Here is an 18,248-nt window from a genome sequence, read left to right as displayed (position 1 = left end):
TACAATTGATAATGCGTTTACTTTCCCTGTAGATTTACTAGCATGACAGGCTAATCAGCATTGATTTTTGCTCACCCGACAATCAGTAGTGTTGGACGATGGTAATTGTACACCCCTGGCAAAGGGTTAGCAGAAAGTATAGGATGTAGATGTTCTTTTTTGCACTGTGTGTTGGTGTTGTGAAAAGCTTGTGTGAGATTCAGCCTGTAGCAACATGGGATTATATATTTGGTTTGAAATAGTTATACATGTATGTATGTTTTTTCAAAGACTGGTAATATGTATCACAAATCTTTTGCAGAGGTTCAACAGATGAAAACAAGAACAATGCTAGTAAACCAGAAAAAATAGATCACAGGAAGACAACCTGGATGAATGGATTTATGATGTTTAGCAGATACAATCGCAAGAAATTCATTGAGTGAGTACAATCACAAGAAATTCATTGAGTGAGTACAATCACAAGAAATTCATTGAGTGAGTACAATCGCAAGAAATTCATTGAGTGAGTACAATCGCAAGAAATTCATTGAGAGTTGATTGTGAAAAGGATATTGTTGTGAAAGTGCTTTTATATGGTATTCAATTTAGTGATAAAGCTAAGGTGATTTGATAACTAGAAAGATCCAGTTTGTAATTTAAAATAAATATGGTATTCAAACAAGGAATGTGGCTGTTTTTGCATTTTCATCAGAATTATTGATTTATGTGCATCCTGTCCGAGAATTTTATACTCCTTTAAAAATATCAGTTTTAGGTGAAGTGCCACTAGTGATGAAACGATTGTCGCCGATGATCGATTGTCGGTCATTGAGAGACCTACGATGCTACTAATCGATTACAAAATAAAAGTCACCGACATCGTTGACCAAAAAAAATCCGCAAAATCACTTCAACTTTGTTCAAATTTTATTTTCTGTATGTCAAAACCCGATCAAAAATAAGCAAACAAAATGGCGGGAGCTATGGAGGACGGCAACAAGAACGACATTCAACAGTCAAATAAGGAGCCTATCTCTGATATCTTTGATACATTGAGATTATAGATAAATTCCATTACTTGATATATTGAAATTCTGATTTATTTACCTGTGAACAAATGAAACAAAGAAGAATTCAAATGTTGTTTCCATACATTTAATGATTCTGTTCGGGAAACACTTAAATGCCAATTCCGATTATAATCGATTATTAATCGATTACATGTGTCCGATTATTGCCAATAATCGATTATGGTTTTTGGTCCGATTGCCCATCACTAAGTGCCACAAATTTTGACCTTTGCATGGCACTCAATGTTTTGGTGGTGAGAGAGAGTTCTTGTACTGGCACCTACTGTGACACAAAAACTATACTCACTTTTGCTTTTGTCCTTTCTGAGTTGTGTACCTTGATAATGTGAAAACAGAAAAAGTTGATAACTTAGTTCAGCTGCCATTTTCAAAGAAAATCATTTGGAATTTTTCGTCATTTTAGAGTTGTGTCCCTTGATAATTTGGTATTATTTGTGATACTAATAGAATCCTTCATTAGTACAAGTGTGGGATCGGGAAATTCCATCAAGGGGACAAGATCAGGGTTTTCAATTAACTTGGAAGTAGCAGGTGAAATCAGAAAAAGTAGGAGGAGAAATATATGAGCACCAAAGGTGCAATCTGCTAGGGTACGGGGGCATTCTCCCCTCCCCCAGAAAAAAATTAAAGCTTAGGAGGCATTTCCTTGTTTTTAGGCATTTGAATATAGCATTGATGTCAGCAAAATGTGTTAATTTACATGAAAAGAAAGAAAGAAGCAGAACTTGCTCATCCTAACACATTCATGCCTTCCTCTTGCTAGATAGTATCCCCTTAAGCCTAGTTACTGCAGAGGAAAAATGACGAAAAGAGGCAAGTAGTTTATAAAAGTAATGACCAACGGTTCACTTCTATTCATGTATGATGTAACAATGCTAGTATTAATTCACTGTTTTCAATGATAAATCTAACAATTCAAAAGTTCAACATAATATTATGATAGAAATTTTATCGTAAATTTGAACAAGATTCAACATCATGATACAGACGCTACTTTCGTTTTGCTTAAAAGAATATTGGGATTGCTGAAAGCAAAACTGGAAAATGGTATTTGTGAAGTGTTTTTGTAAGAATGCCTTACTCACCAACCACAACCGAACAACAATACGTGTTTCATTGAATTAATCTGATAGAGCACTACCTTTTTTGCCTTGACTATAGAAAGAAGGTGTCAAGAAATCGTTGGGTGCTGGCTCTTAATGAAAACTCTGAAGATTTGCTGTCTAGGATGGGGATTTGCTGAGTCCTAGATAGCAAGTCTCGTTCCAAAGGTGGAATTTCCCTATCCAATGCAAGTAGATTATGAAGGATTATTATACCCCCCCCCCCCCTGCAACAAGTTGGGGGAGGGTATACTGGAATCGGGCTGTCCGTCCGTCCGTCTGTAGACACAATGGTTTCCGGGCTCTAAAGCATTATCCTTTCCACCTACCGTCACCAATCATATATATGGACTACCCATGGGATGAAGATGTTCCCTATTGATTTTGGGGTCCAAAGGTCAAGCGCACTGGACATCGAAGTAGCAATATGGTTTCCGGGCTCTAAAGCGTTATCCTTTCCACCTACCGTCACCATATCATATATATGGACTGCCCATGGGATGAAGATGTTCCCTATCGATTTTGGGGTCAAAGGTCAAGCGCACTGGACATTGAAGTAGCAATATGGTTTCCGGGCTCTAAAGCGTTATCCTTTCCACCTACAGTCACCATATCATACATATGGACTACCCATGGGATGAAGATGTTCCCTATCGATTTTGGGGTCAAAAGGTCAAAGGTCACGTGCACTGGACATCGAAGTAGCAATATGGTTTCCATTTAAATTCTTTAATGGCTTTTTTCATCGCATGGAGATGCTGTGTTCCTAGATACCTTTTGGATCATAATACTGAAGTTTTACCTATTACCAACACCTTTTGGGAGATTGGGGTAAGCGGGGAGTATTCTTAGTGAGCATTGCTCACAGTACCTCTTGTTTTTCTCTGCATTCTATCTAGAGTTTAGTGCAATAGTGCAGGAGCTTTGAGAAGATTTAGAATTATCAAAATCCTCATTTGAACTTCAGTGCCAAAACTAATGAAACCGTCAGAAAGAGCATACCCCAAAATGGTTTACGCTTTATGTGCAACCAAGACTGCCCCTCAGAAAGCTATATATATCAAATTGAAATATGTAGAATTTTACTTCTAAATGTAACATAAATCAAAGAAAATACATGACATCATAATCAACATTACATCGTAATCTCACATGGGTAATGCTGGTCTCGCATTGGTGATATGACAAATTTGTATATGGGTAATGCTGGTCTCGCACCTGTGATATGACAAACTTGTATCTGATGCCCCATTTGATTTCTCTTTGTTTTAGAGCTAACCCTGGTGTTCACACCTCCCACATCAGCAAGATTCTGGGACACACTTGGAGGAATATGTCTGCTGAGGACCAAAAACCTTACAAGTAAGATCAAATACCAAGATTTTTAGGTCACATGAGTAAACTCGGGTGACCTATTGCAATTGGTTGTCGTCAGTCGTGCGTTAAACAATTGAACATTTTTAACTTCTTAATAACTACCAGTCCAATTCTTTTCAAATTTGGTATGAAGCATCATTTGGACAAGGGGGACATATATTGTAAATTTCAGGACTCCTGGGGCCCTAGGGGTGGGGCAAAAACTGCCCAAAAATGACAAATTGTCAAAAATCTTCTTCTCAAGAACCACATATATGTAAGAAAAACTAAATGCATCATGATGTAGAGCAGGAAGGCCTCTACCAAAATTGTAAATTTCATGATCCCCGGGGTAGGGGTTTTGACCCCAGGGTGGGGCCAATCTTGTTATATAGTGTATATGTGTAAAACACTTTATATAAAAATAACATTTTCTTTAGTGCTTTTGATACTAAATTGAAACTAAATGGATAGAGCTGGTAGTCTTTTACAGGCTTTCAAGCGGGCCCTTATTTTTCTACAACAGCCCTTATTTTCCTTATTTGAGCTTTAGAATCCTAAAAAAAAAAATCCCTAATTTTTTGTTGAAATTCCTACATTTTCAAATTTTGAAAGTTTAAATAAATTTGACATAAAGTAAGTGTAGGAATTTATTAAATTTAGTCTTAGTATACTTTCAGAAAATGAATATGTTGATTAAATGTACATCTCGGAAGACATCTTGATGGTTATCAGCTATATTCAGCATTGATTGTGAGCCATAGGAGTCCACCTGAATTATATCATGGTTTGCGCTGAATGCTGAATATGGCTGTTGATGACCACTGGTATGATCTGAGTGGGTAATTAGATTTTGTATTATTGCTCTTGCAAATGGTGAATAAAAACATTTTTTCTTTCCTATTGATTTGTAAATTTAACCCTTATTTTTGTCTAGAAAGCCCTTTAAAATCCTTAAAACGGCCCTTGTTTTTCAATAATTTTGCCCTAAAAATGGCCCTTATTTTTTGCAAAATGTCACTTGAAAGCCTGTTTCCACCAAAACTTGATGTTTCCAAAAATACTCTATAATATCACATCTGTAAGGGGAAAAAATTGCATCGTCATATAGAGCATTTCATGATCCAGGGTGGGGGCCGGAGCGTAGCGGATCAGAAACCCTTGATTTGGGAAGATGGGTGGGGGCCAAACTGGGTATAAAGTGTTTATGTCTAAAATATTTGAATAGCATAGCCTTTAATGCTATTGATTAATTGTATCTTGTTAAATGTCTCGATAATTTTTAATTCATATGGAAACGTAACCAAGACCGGTGAAGGGCTGCAAAAATTTAGGCCTTTGTTTGACGTATACTGGCCATTGAGCAGTGAGGGTTCTTTAGTGTGCCACACCTACTGTGACACCCGTTTTTAAGGCCATCTCCAAGGACCCGTGACATTCACACCTGATGCCGAGGGTTTGGCGATGGAATTGTCACTACCTGTTTTAGCGACCTAGGTCTGTCGCGGCCGGGATTCGAACCCCGACTGTCCGCATGCAGGGCGAACACTCTACCTCTAGACCACCACAGAGGTGGTAATGCTACTGATACTAAATTCTGATTATAGATATTTTTGAAAAAGAGCAGGTGTCCTTTACCAAAATTGTAAATTTCTTGATCCAAGGACAGGGTTTTTAAAAACATCATATAAAGTTTATATTTGAATAAGTTGAAAAGTTTCAGGACATTGTTTCCAATCCAATCCATATTTGTTATTTCCTTACAGGAAATGTATTATCTAGTTGTGCAAAAATAAAGAGTAACGCATGAACTGGTGGGTTGTTTTTTTTTACTATTGTTCCTGCTCATTAATATTACAGACGGAATTCATGAAGTCAGCTTAGCGCTTTTCAGTACTTTGATTTTCTCTTGCATTTTCTATATTCTTTTTATGTGGCAATTGGTGATTAGCCCTTCAGCTTTCACAAGTGGGATAAACCCCTTGAATTTGCTCAACTGTGTTATCTGCACAGTAAAAGCATATTTGAGGGAACATATACGATATATACCAGTTTGCTCAGATTGTGTCAAAACCCAGTGAATCAGATAATGCATTGTAATTTCTGTTACATGTGTATGTTTACAAAATGGAGTTGACAGATGAAAACAATAATATTGTTTTTTATTTAAGTGTGCTTAATTGCTGTAAGCCTATGTCATCTTTGTGTTTAAAGCGTAAATCACGTATCAAAACATGTCGTTCAGATTTCAGCGCTTCTACTTTCATTTTGATACAGCACTCAATTTTGCCGAGTTTGTTCAGTTTATTCCTGCACATACCATCCTTTATCGTCATTTGGGCGAGGTACATTATCGATTATCTCTAGAAGTTGATCGTAAACCCAAAAACGTTCTCCTAAAATCGTCCGTCTTTGTTTTTTAGACAAAATGTCGTTGCAAAGGCAGACCTGATTTTCTTATGCTTTTTAGCGGAATTCCACTCTTTAAATTTGTGAAATACGCTTATAAATTTGTATTCCGCTTTTTAAAAATAGTTATACATAACCATTTTTGTCCAATGAATCTATTTTAGATCCTTTTATACTATCTTTCATCATTGGATGTAACACAATTTCATTGGTTCATACATGCCAACTTTTGAAAATCCCCATGGGGGATTTTGCGCGCGACGACCTTTTTTCAATGCTCAAAATTCACGACATTTTACCATGAAAATAAATATTTGTCTTTTCAAATAAAATATCAATCTAATCATTGTACATGTATCATATATTAACACAACATCAAGTGTGTTTGGCCATTAACTTTAACAAAACTATTAAAAAAAAAAAAAAAAAAAAAAAAAAGAACTTTGAAAGATATACATAAATATTTTATTAAAATCATCTATATTCTGTGCAAAAAAATCCTCTCCAACAACAAGTCACATACATATTATCAAATAATACTTAAAGTTGCATCCTTTTACACCATATAAATATTGGCTGGTCTATATATCAAAATTTTAATTAAAGCACATGCATTTAGGTACGACTTCAAAGGCGATCTTGCTTGTCTGTAAACATGGGCTTGCAGAGTCTGGTGGAACAATCTGCATTGCAACCAGAAAAGGAGTGATCTGCCCTGCTATGAAGTTTGCGAACAAAACCATTGCACCCATGACATCTGAAATAATTACCAGAAAAAAAACCTCATCAAAATATACGTTTTTACTTGTAAATTACTACTTGCTAATATAAAATTCAGTACAGACTTGTGCGAATTACGCATCACAAAGTTTATTGAATACTACACTATATAATACATCGCGATAGACAGATAGATTCGGATAGCCTATATTATTATAGTTGGAAAAAAATTATATCTGACGTACCTTATTGCATATTTTGGGTGCTATCAGCGAGAGGCAAAATTCGGGAATGTCCGATTGTTTGGTGGTGACACTAGGCCTATCATCGTTGTCATTCACGTTTGTGTAAAGGATATGTCAAATTGAAATCCGTCTTCCCGATTGATTACTATCAAAACTTGCTTCACACTGTCCAATAAGCACCCCGACTATTGTCCCGATTTCTGATTGGCCAGTTCAGAAATGACACGGAATTTCAAATTCCGGTTGGAAATGGGGGCTTGTTGTCGTAAAATGGGAGATATTTTTAGAAAATCGGGATTTCAGGGTATTTTTGCAATCCCGATCGGGATATCGGGATTTGCCTTTTCAACTGCTTCAAATCGGGAGAATCCCGCACAAATCGGAAAAGTTGGCATGTATGTTGGTTCTTGGAAGCTAGTAGTGTATTGTTTAACCAATTGTTGTTAGTTTAATTGAGAATGTTGGTCGCGGTAAAAATCCGTAATGGATGCCAAAATTCTACGACCTGGGTTGGAGAATAAAAGTGTTCAAGAAGTCTATAAAGGTATCAAAACCCCATGGAGATGGGAGTGGTTGGAGAAAAGGTGAACGTTGATTAATGTTAGCGGGAAGGGCTTTTGCTAATTATGCCATGAAGATATCAATTACTCGTCACGTAGATGGTTGGCACTGGAACAGTACATCAACAAGAAAATTGCATGAAATCTGGTAGAGCCAATCAAAGCTTTTCTGGTAACTACAAAATAATATAAATCCATTGACTTACGATAATAATAAACAGGGATTTATCAGTACCTTCTCGCGGGAACCGAAATTCGTCTCCCTAATATTTTTTTTTTAGTCTTACCTTCGATAAGTGTACAGTACCTTTCATGAGAAAACAAAGTAAACCGGTCATGTCATCCGTAATTCCCCCTTATTCGCCTCATTTAGCAATACTTCATGATTAATATGTTATAAAGGCACTATGTAAAAATCTCCCAACTCTTATAACCCAAATTTTCTTAATTTCCTCTGTTATGGTAATGGCTATGAAGATAGCAAAAGTTTTGTATAAGAAATAGACAATTTGAAAGTGAAAAAGAAGTGCCAGGAAATGCTCAGAATGCAGGATTTTGCACCATTTACCCCAAAGCTTCTGGGGGCCTAGGCAGCCCCCAGCCTATTAGGGGTGATCTTTAAATCAGCTTTTTTTATTTGCATGCAAAATCAGGTCTGCGAAAGCGACAACATGGGTTAGATATGGGGGCCGCCATTACTCAAACCAAACTATTATGTATGGCGTGATTTGATTGCATGTGTCTGTATCATCCAGATGTTTGTCAAACATTTTACTGATGGGAGTCAAAAATGCGGTCGTGGTTTCCGTATATTTTTAGCACCTTACGAGCGCATGAGAGAAATTTTATTTTATTCATTTAATGATAAAAATGGGTAATGCACATTGTTAAAAGAGATGCGGGCAGGCCTGAGAACCAAGTAATTAATTTTTTTTTTTTTAGGCCTAACTGTCCAAAGTTATAACACCATGTGTCCAAAATAACGCCATTGTCCATAGTTACAACATTCTACCTGATTTGTTTAAGTGTTAATATGGGGCATAAATAGTAGAAAAAATCTGATGAAACCTGAGTATTTGTCAAATCAACCATTATACATATACGATATATATCTATGTTCAGTGGATATTGAACATTTCCGAAATACATGGAGTACTGTCTGAAATATCAACACCTTCCCTTAATTGCTAAATGTGGCAATCGAAGCAGAACTTTCCGCATGTACCGACTTTACAAGTTTGACTAGGAAACATGGAATGATGTGCTTCATGACGTTTTGTTATCAGGCTTTTTTGATGGTCATGGGAATTTCATACTATAGGGGCTGTAAGCTCGAAAACGAGATGACGCGATATTTGAGTATTTCCGGTGACAAACAAACCTTTATGGTTTGCATGAAATCATACAAGTTGGAAATATCCTGCAGTTTTTATCGTTGTTTTGGACGATGGAAAGAATTGGACGTTATGGGGAAAGTTTTGCAGGTCAGTATAAATGCATTCTAATACCGGTAGTAAACTTGATTTCCATTAGATAAATATAAATATCTTGGTTTTGTTTGTTACCACATCTAGGGCCTTCATACCGATCATCAGCCTTTAGTTACATATACGCTCAAGTAAATATAAATAGATTTACATGTATTTATTTACAATCCACAAATCAAAATGTATACAGTTATACGTCACATGCAGTCACGCTTGAAATTGTATAAATGAAATGTTTATAGGGGGAGGGAGCATGATTTTACGATCAATAGAGAAAATTTTTACAAAAAAACATTCCTAGACACAGCAGCTGTAGCACTACTAAATAGTACTCTTTCCATGACATATACAACAAAATTTCATCACTGATTTCTTATCGGTGTCGTGCGTGCATGACCTTGATTAGCTGCAATAATATCCTCTCCTTTAAAAAAAAGGGGGGGGGGGTCAGATTAATAAACTCGGAGAGGGCTACATTATTGCAGCTAAACCTTGATAAATGTAATATTTACACAATTTTCAAAAAGAAGTGATAGTATTTAATATTATAAAACAATAAATTATTGTTTTTAGAAAGTGGATTCATTGAGATTCGGTTGGTACTTGTGGAAAAAAAGGGGGGGGGGTTATAATTTGATAACATTCATGTAATATGTTATGTTTTAAGGTTCGTACAACTGTATTCACTGTTTACTGGGAATATTATTATTAAACAAACTTTCTCCATCTGCATTGAATTTTTCTATCCTCTCTCCCTAAACCAGTTTCGAATTGTATAAACACAGTTTTATGTATAGAAAAATATTAGTTTCAACTAAATTCAAGAATTAAGGCTTACAATAACTTCCTTGAGATAAAGAGAAACGTATTGCATGAAAATGATTTCTATTTCATTTTTTTATTTAGGTTAGATGCCATTGAAACCAGTCTCTTGAAATATTCCCGGACACCTTGATACCCACGGCATGACATACAGTTCCTGTAAGTGCTGACTTACCGTCAAAGCAGTGACTTGTGTAACACCTAATGGTGCAATCACTTATTTTTCAACTTTGAATACAGGATCAACATGTGCTCCACAGCAGAATTCCCGCAAAACCCACGACTGGAATTAAGCACTGTTTTTCTTTTAAAATTTGATATAATTTTCTTCATTTATTATTTTTTGCAAATCCTTTATGAATAAAATAATTCGTGTGTGTCAAATAGTTTAGTATAAATAAAAATGCACTGCTGATTGTTATTGTTTTATTAAGTATATTTTATCATACATGTTGATTTTAAATCCATCCAGGAATGAAAATATTGAAAGTATAATTCTGTTAATGGTATGTGTCCATTCAGAGTCCTTTATGATCCCAGATAATTCTGCAGTCAGCTGTTCTCCAAATAATCAAGTTGCAGCAATAAAATTCTATCACTTTGCAATGTTCTTTGTCCACTAAGAGTCCTTCATGATCCGGAGAATTTGCATGCAGTCGGCTGTAGTCCAAACAATCGAAACACAATAATGCATATTGCACAAAAGCTAGTCCTGTATCAGGTGATAGTAAGGATGGCTGGACTTGAGGGAGAAAATACTCTTCCTGAATTCTAAATGTAAGAAAAAGTTTATATATAATGTACAATGAAGACTATAAAAAGAGAATCCACAATAAAGAGGCGTCAGTTATTCTCGTACAGAAGATACACATTCTACAAATTCTCTACCACTGAAATTACTATCTCCGGCATTTGCCTCCTTATATCTTTAGACAAGAAGTGCCGCCGCCCCCCCCCCCCCCCCCCCCCCCCCCCCCCCCCCCCCCCCCCCCCCCTGTAATTTCTTGCTAAATATTTACAAACATAATCAAGTTATCTTAATATTACTATTTTCTCCAAATTGCTTAAATAATAATAATAAAAACCAGTGAAGTAAAGGGCAATAATATAACCATAAACCTCCCCCCCCACCCCACCCCCCAAAATTAGCCACATCATAAAATTATCTACTTGAGTTACATTGTACATTTGTATGTCTAATTATTAACGATAATAGGCCTAGTTGTTTGAATTAAAAGAGAAAAAGTCAGTTGAATTAAAAGTACAAATGAATTGCGTAATTATCGAATAATCATTCATGAAGGTGGAAATGAACGTATACATGCAGTTACCTGGTTGTTCTCCATCGACACTTGAACCACTGCATTGACAATATACGTCAACTTGTTAAACAGGAACATAACAAATGGTTGTGGTACACAGCGTTCTCTGATTTACGCATAAGCATTGGTTTTTCGGACGTGTAGTTGGCCCAATTCTATACTCGTATATACTGAATCCGATTTGTTTGTCACCGGAAACGCTTCACCGGAAGTGACGAGAAACGAGACTTACAGCCCCTATTCATACTAAATTCTGCTGGCTAAAAAAAAACTTTTTATCTACCTACTTACCCTCCTGAAATTAAGGTCGGGAGAGGGGAAACAAACATATTTTTATGCCCCCCTTTGAAAAAGAGGGGGCATATTGTTTTGCACCTGTCGGTCGGTCTGTAGACCATGTGTTGTCCGCTCAATATCTTGAGAACCATTCACTTGATGATAATGATATTTCATATGTGGGTTAGTTATGAGTAGAAGAGGATCCCTATTGTTTTTCAGGTCAAAAGGTCAAGGGTCAATCTACTCTGGACATAGGAATATAATGTCCGCTCAATATCTTGAGAACCCTTTGCTTGAAAGACATCAAACTTGGCACACTGGTACATCCTAAGGAGTAGATGACCCCTATTGATTTTGAGGTCATATGGTCAAGGGTCAAACTGGGCATAGGAATATACTGACCATTCAATGTCTAGAGAACCCTTTGCTTGACAGACATCAAACTTGGTACGCCAATACATCTTCAGAAGAAGATGACCCCCATTGATTTTGAGGTCACATGGTCAAAGGTCAAGGGTCAAACTGGACATAGGAATATACTGTCCGTTAAATATCTCGAGAACCCTTTGCTTGACAGACATCAAACTTCATACACTGGTACATCTTCAAGAGAAGATGACCCCTATTGATTTTGAGGTCACATGGTCAAAGGTCAAGGGTCACACCAGACAGGAATATACTGTCCGTTCAATATTTTGAGAACCCTTCGCTTGGCAGACATCAAACTTGGTCCACTGTACATCTTCAGGAGAAAATTATCCCTATTTATTTTGAGGTCACATGTTTAAAGGTCAAGGGTCAAACTGGACATAGGAATATACTGTCCGTTCAATATCTTGAGAACCCTTTGCTTGACAAACATCAAACGTGGTACACTGGTACGTCTTCAGGAGAAGACGAGCCCTATTGATTTTCAGATCACATGGTCAAAGGTCAAGGGTCAAACTGGTCATTGTAATATACTGTCTGCTCCATATCTTGAGAACCCTTTGCTTGACAGACATTAAACTTGGTACACTGGTACATCTTCAGGAGAAGATGACACCTATTGATTTTGAGGTCGCGTGGTCAAAGGTCAAGGGTTAAACTGTACATAGGAATATACTGTCCGCTCAATATCTTGAGAACCCTTTGCTTGACAGACATCAAACTTGGTACACTGGTACATCTTCAGGAGAAGATGACTACTAATTATTTTAAGGTCACATGGTCAAAAGTCAAGGGTCAAATTGGACATAGGAATATACTGTCCGTTCAATATCTTGAGAACCCTTTGCTTGACAGACATCAAACTTGGTACACTGGTACATCTTCAGGAGTTGATGACCCCTATTGATTTTTAGGTCACATGGTCAATCCACTCTTGACATAGAAAGATATTGTCTGCTCAATATTTTGAATTGATAATACTACTCTCAATCAAATGATGTGTGTGTGTATAACCCTTTTCAATTTTGCACCATGGGGGGCATATGTGTTTTACAAACATCTCTTGTTAAATATGGCCTGAGTTATATTGGTTGAGGCATCTCTGTGTTATGTGAATCCATTTATGATGTGATCCTTTTGGGACACAATATGGGGTCAACAAATTTCATGGGAATATTGATTTAAAAAAAATCTTTTAAAAATCACAACAGCTGAACAATGGCAGGGCCAGGGTGACTCAGGTGAGTGATGTGGCCCATTGGCGCCTTGTTTCAGTTTTTGGTCAGCCATTTGGTGAGTTTGTTTGCCATACACAAATGGAGACACCATGTGATAAAACATTTACACAGGACTCTCCTGCTGAACAAATGTGACTAGCAATGTGTGTCAATTGAAACAAAAGTAGTACTGTGGGTGGAATCGCTAGAATTCATGGGTACCCCTATATCTAAGAATGTCAAACCACAACAGAAGGGTTATGGTTAACAACTGAAACCTTGTTGGTCCCTGAACTCTTCAACTTCACAGGCCCACATTGTGATCCATGGGCCCACATTTCATATAATTTTGATCTTTAAAAAGTAATAAAATGTTCTTTGATATTTTAATGATTTTGACACCACAAACAAACCACTTTGAAGCATCTGATAGCCATGGCTGATACGGAACTTTCGGGATATGCCGGAACGACCAATTATATTTGACGTTTATACACCACGGTCACGTGATAATAGCCAATTGTAGGGCAAAGTTGACATCGATACATATGGTGTTTCGCTAACAGACGGTCCGTAAAGAGCTATGCGCAGTCCCACGATGACGATCCAAGTCATTATTGGTGCTTAGTACCTGGGTGTAAATTAGATGGAAGGGAAAAGGCGCATTTAGACGCGTACCATTGGATGCAAGGCGTGAAGTTTTACCGATATCCTCAAGATATTCCCTAAATTTATTTCCCGCGCCGACTCGCATAATTTAATCAATTGTATTTTCCTATAAAATGGTTGTAGTGATTCCTTTCTTTCAAAGATAGCATTTAAATGCAGGAAATTGATAGCAATTGAAATATTCCATGTTTGTTTACTTAGTTGTTATTGTAATCTGGAAGTGACATGCCCTACAACTACATTCCACGCGCGATAAAAGTCAGAGTGGATCCGTATCTCGAAAGTCCCGTATTGTAACACCATATCTGTGTGAATGACCTCAATCCCTGGTAATCGCTGAAATTCTAGCCTGGGGTTTTGAGACCCCTTCAAAATAAATGCCATGAGCTGCTCTGAGGCTCACTGAGAATAAATCACATACCGGTACATGTAAACAATACGAATTTTAGTTAATATAACATTTTATTAATACTGGATGCAAGATTATGAAATACAAAGAAAACATAACAATGTTTGGGAAAATATCGCTCACCGTGTGGATTACCCACAGAAAATATTGTTTAGATTGGTGAGTGCTTATCCACAACCCTGCTACATCTATCTATATGATGTTTTGAAGAAAAGATATTGTATCCCAACGAAACTGAAATCTCAACAATCCATGATAATGGGCTTCCATGAATTTAAATAATTCCACAGTAATTGTTATACCCCCCGAACAAAGTTCTGGGAGGTATATAGGAATCACTCTGTCTGCCTGTGCAGATTCGTGTCCAGGCCATAACTTCTTTGTTCTTTGACATAGGCATACCATATTTGACACACAGGTGGATCACCATGAGACAATGTGTCGAGTACCTTCATGACCTCTATATAACCTTGACCCTTGACCTCAAGGTCAAAATTAAAGGATTTTTACAATGGATTCGTGTCCGGGCCATAACTTCTTTGTTCTTTGACATAGGCATACCATATTTGACACATGAGTGTATCACCATGAGACGATGTGTCAGGTACCTTCATGACCTTTATATGACCTTGAACTTTGACCTCAAGGTCTTAATTGATTATAGGGTTTTGACAGTCGTACCATAAGACATGGGTGTATCACCATGAGACTATGTGTCATGTACATTCATGACCTCTTTATGACCTTTGATCTCAAGGTCAAAATTATAGGTTTATACCATGGGTTTGTGTTCGGACTATATCTTCCATTTTCTTCTACAAAGGCATACCATATTTTTACACTCAGGAAAGAGGTAATTTATACCTATTAACAACACCCTTTGGGAGATTGGGGTAAGCGGGGGGTATTCTTAGTGAGCATTGCTTACAGTACCTCTTGTTTAATTAGAAACTGACATTTATACATTGCAAGACTAAAGTGATTATTCTTGCGAATTATTAACAATGCATGAAAGTGGAAAAAATAACTGTCGGCTTTTTGAAATGGCTTATGTTACAAAGTTTGTCATGTGTATTTCAGAATATGCAATCTGTTGTCAATTTTACTAACTTTTTAGGGATGAAGCCAAAATATATGCAAAGGAGATGAGAAATGATCGTCTATTGTGCCAAGAAAGTAGTGAAACAGCATTTTCCAGTCCTGTGATACCTGAGTAAGAGCAACGCACTGTCAGAGAAAGTGAGATCCAATAGATTCATAAACACTAGCTTAAAGTGTGATATAATGTGAATTAATGAAGTATATACATTAATGTTTTGGCTCAAGTGAGATTTTCTGATCAATATTTGTCTGTCTGTATATACACTATGTATGCCTATTGTTATCTTTAAACATTTTTAGCTCAAGTGAGCTTTTCTGATCACTTGTCCATCGTCTGTCTGTGAACTTTTCATACTTTTGACTTCTTCTCTAGAACTATTGGGCCAATTTCAACCAAATTTAGTACAAATCATCCTTGGGTGAAGGGGATTCAGGTTTATTCAATTGAAGGGTCATTCCCCATTCAAAGGGGAGATAATCGCAAAAATAAGGTGAGATCATTTAAGAATCTTCTTCTCAAGAACCACTGGGCCTGGAGAGCTGAAATTTATGTGCAAGCTTCTTGACTTAGTGGAAATTCAAGTTTCCTAAAATCATGAACACAGGAGTAGGGTGGGGCCACAATAGTGGATCAAAGTTTTGCATAAAATTTTATAGGGAAAATCTTAAAAAATCTTCTCAAGAACCATTGGGCCAGAGAAGTTTACATTTACATAAAAGCTTCCTGACATGGTGCCAATTCAACTTTGTTAACATTATGGCTCCCGGGGGAAGGTAGGGGCCACAATAGGGGATCAAAGTTTTACATGCAAATATGTACGGAAAATCTTTAAATATGGGCCAAGGTGACTCAGGTGAGTGATGTGGCCCATGGGCCTCTTATTTTACTTTTCGGGTCATCCGAGTGACTTAGGTGTCCTGTTGTAATTGGTTCGCATTCATCATTATGTGTTAATGATTGAACATATTTTATTTCTTCTTGATAATTGCCATTCCAATTCTTTTCAAATTTAGTATGAAGCATCTTTGGGACAAGGGGGACAGAAATTGTGCATTTCAGGACTCCTGTTCCTCTGGGTGGGGCAAAAATTTGACCAATTTTCAAAAAATCTTCTCTTGCACATCTGTTAGAAAAACTAAATGCATAACCATGTAGAGCAGGAAGGCCTCTACAAAAATGGTAAATTTCATGATCATAGGGTAGAGGTTCTGTTTTGAGAGTGAGGCCAAACTTGGTATATATTGTTTATGTGTGAAACATTTACATAACATCTTTAATGTTATTGATACTAAATTGAAACAAAATTGATATTTAGAGTGAGCAGGTATCCTTTTGCCAAAATGATAAATTTCATGATTCCAGAAATAGGGGTTTTCACACAAGGGTGGGGCCAAAGTATCATAGTGATTATTGTCTTTATCATTTGAAAGACTTCTCTAATTTTACTGACACTGTATTAAAGCTAATTGCAAATTTAGGAAATGCAGAAAAGGATGTTCTAAATTTGTGAATTTCACAACCCCAGGGTTCTCGCTCTAGGGTGGGTCCAAAATAGTAATGTCTTAGTGTTAACATGTATTATGTAAAGTCTTTCATCAGGATGGGCACTTTTGGGGGCATTTGTGTTTTACATTGCTGCTGCATATTAGAATTTAGCTTTATAGATATGCAGAACAGGAAAATTAGTATCCATTTCATAGCTTTGGTTTGTCAAATTAAAATTTAGAATGCAAGCATCCCCATGTTCCGTAGATTCAAGTTTGTTCACACCTTAAGCCCTAGGGCTAGGGTTGGACCACAGAAAGGCCTTAAAATTCACACTCAGGTTAGGAATATGGCCTATGTGTCTCTTGCATTAACACATTTTCTCAACATACCATGTAGTTTATAAAAATGATAATTGTAATCTCTCTGAATACAGTGTGACAGCATCTCTTGTATCGGTTTTATGAAAATGCTACAAAAAGTCATTGTTATTGTTTTTAAAATATCTCAAAGGAGAATAGAGCTGTATTAGAATTAATGCTATATCAGTATTTTCATTCAAAAGCATATTGTGAAACATACATTGTATTTCATTTGAAGATATGTACTTACATGTTGTATATCTAATCCATGTTTATTAGATATTATGTTTACCCAGGTGGGCAGATTTATTTTTATACCTGATATTTTATGCAAGTTATGTAGACATTGTTTCTTATTATTTTGTTGTCATTGTTTTCCATTTCTGTTGTTATACTTTAATCATGTTGTCACAATATGCAAATATGTTTGGACATTGAATAAAAGATTATTTTGTTGTCATGTATATATGGCTTTGCTCATTGTATTTATTAGGTCACCTGAGTTGTTAGGTGGCCTATTGCTATCTGTTTTCTTCCGTAGTTGTGCATTTTTATGCCCCCGAGATCGAAGGGCACATTGTTTTTGTCCATTCTGTAATTCCGTCATTCTGTCTGAAACTTTAACCTTGCTAATAACTTTTGAACGGCAAGTGCTAGAGCTTTGATATTTCACGTTAGTATTCCTTGTGACAAAACCTTTCCATGGGTACCAAGATTTTTTTACCCTTGACCTTGGAGTTTGACCTACATTTTGAAAACTTTAACCTTGCTAATAACTCTTGAACGATAATTGTAAGAGCTTTGATATTTCACATGAGTATTCCTTGTGACAAGACCTTTCCGTGGGTGCCAAAATGTTTGACCCTTGACCTTGGAATTTGACCTACTTTTAAAAAATCTGACATTGGTCATAACTTCTAAATGGTAAATATTAGAGCTTTCATATTGCACCTGATCATTTCTTGTGACAAGATCTTTCTACTGGTACCAAGATATTTGTCCTTGTGGCATTGGCCATCTTTGGAATTGGCCATTATCGGAGGCAATTTGTGTTTCACAAACACATGTCAGTTTCTTCTTTTGAACGGCTGAACCAATTCTAAATAATTTTGGTATATAGCATATGTTGGTAAAAGGGAAGAAAAATTGTGAATTTCATGGTTTCTGCCTCCCTGAGGAGTGGGACCAAAACCATAAAA

The 18,248-nt window shown here is 36.6% G+C and overlaps 1 protein-coding gene and 2 long non-coding RNA genes across 3 annotated transcripts in view; 2 read left to right on the top strand and 1 right to left on the bottom strand.

The window, feature by feature from the left end:
* The window catches only part of LOC125652853 (uncharacterized), a 79,342-nt gene extending 61,829 nt beyond the window's left edge, over positions 1 to 17,513 (top strand). The window contains exons 13-15 of the mRNA XM_048882293.2: positions 302 to 421; positions 3,449 to 3,538; positions 15,218 to 17,513. Of these exons, the coding sequence (XP_048738250.2) occupies positions 302 to 421; positions 3,449 to 3,538; positions 15,218 to 15,317 (310 nt within the window). The 3' untranslated portion in view covers positions 15,318 to 17,513. The remainder of the gene's footprint in view (positions 1 to 301; positions 422 to 3,448; positions 3,539 to 15,217) is intronic.
* LOC125646272 (uncharacterized) lies at positions 8,860 to 10,191 on the top strand. The gene is made up of 2 exons (XR_008802868.1): positions 8,860 to 8,950; positions 9,860 to 10,191. It is a non-coding gene; the product is annotated as an uncharacterized LOC125646272 (long non-coding RNA).
* LOC125673368 (uncharacterized) lies at positions 10,188 to 11,332 on the bottom strand. The gene is made up of 2 exons (XR_008802869.1): positions 11,107 to 11,332; positions 10,188 to 10,546 (listed from the first exon to the last, which is right to left on the bottom strand). It is a non-coding gene; the product is annotated as an uncharacterized LOC125673368 (long non-coding RNA).
* Positions 17,514 to 18,248: the final 735 nt, after the last annotated feature.

The sequence above is a fragment of the Ostrea edulis genome, chromosome 5, assembly GCF_947568905.1.
Source record: "Ostrea edulis chromosome 5, xbOstEdul1.1, whole genome shotgun sequence".
Taxonomy (NCBI): Eukaryota; Metazoa; Mollusca; class Bivalvia; order Ostreida; family Ostreidae; genus Ostrea; species Ostrea edulis.
The sequence above is the reverse complement of the archived record's forward strand: the minus strand, read 5'-3'. Positions and strand labels throughout refer to the sequence as shown.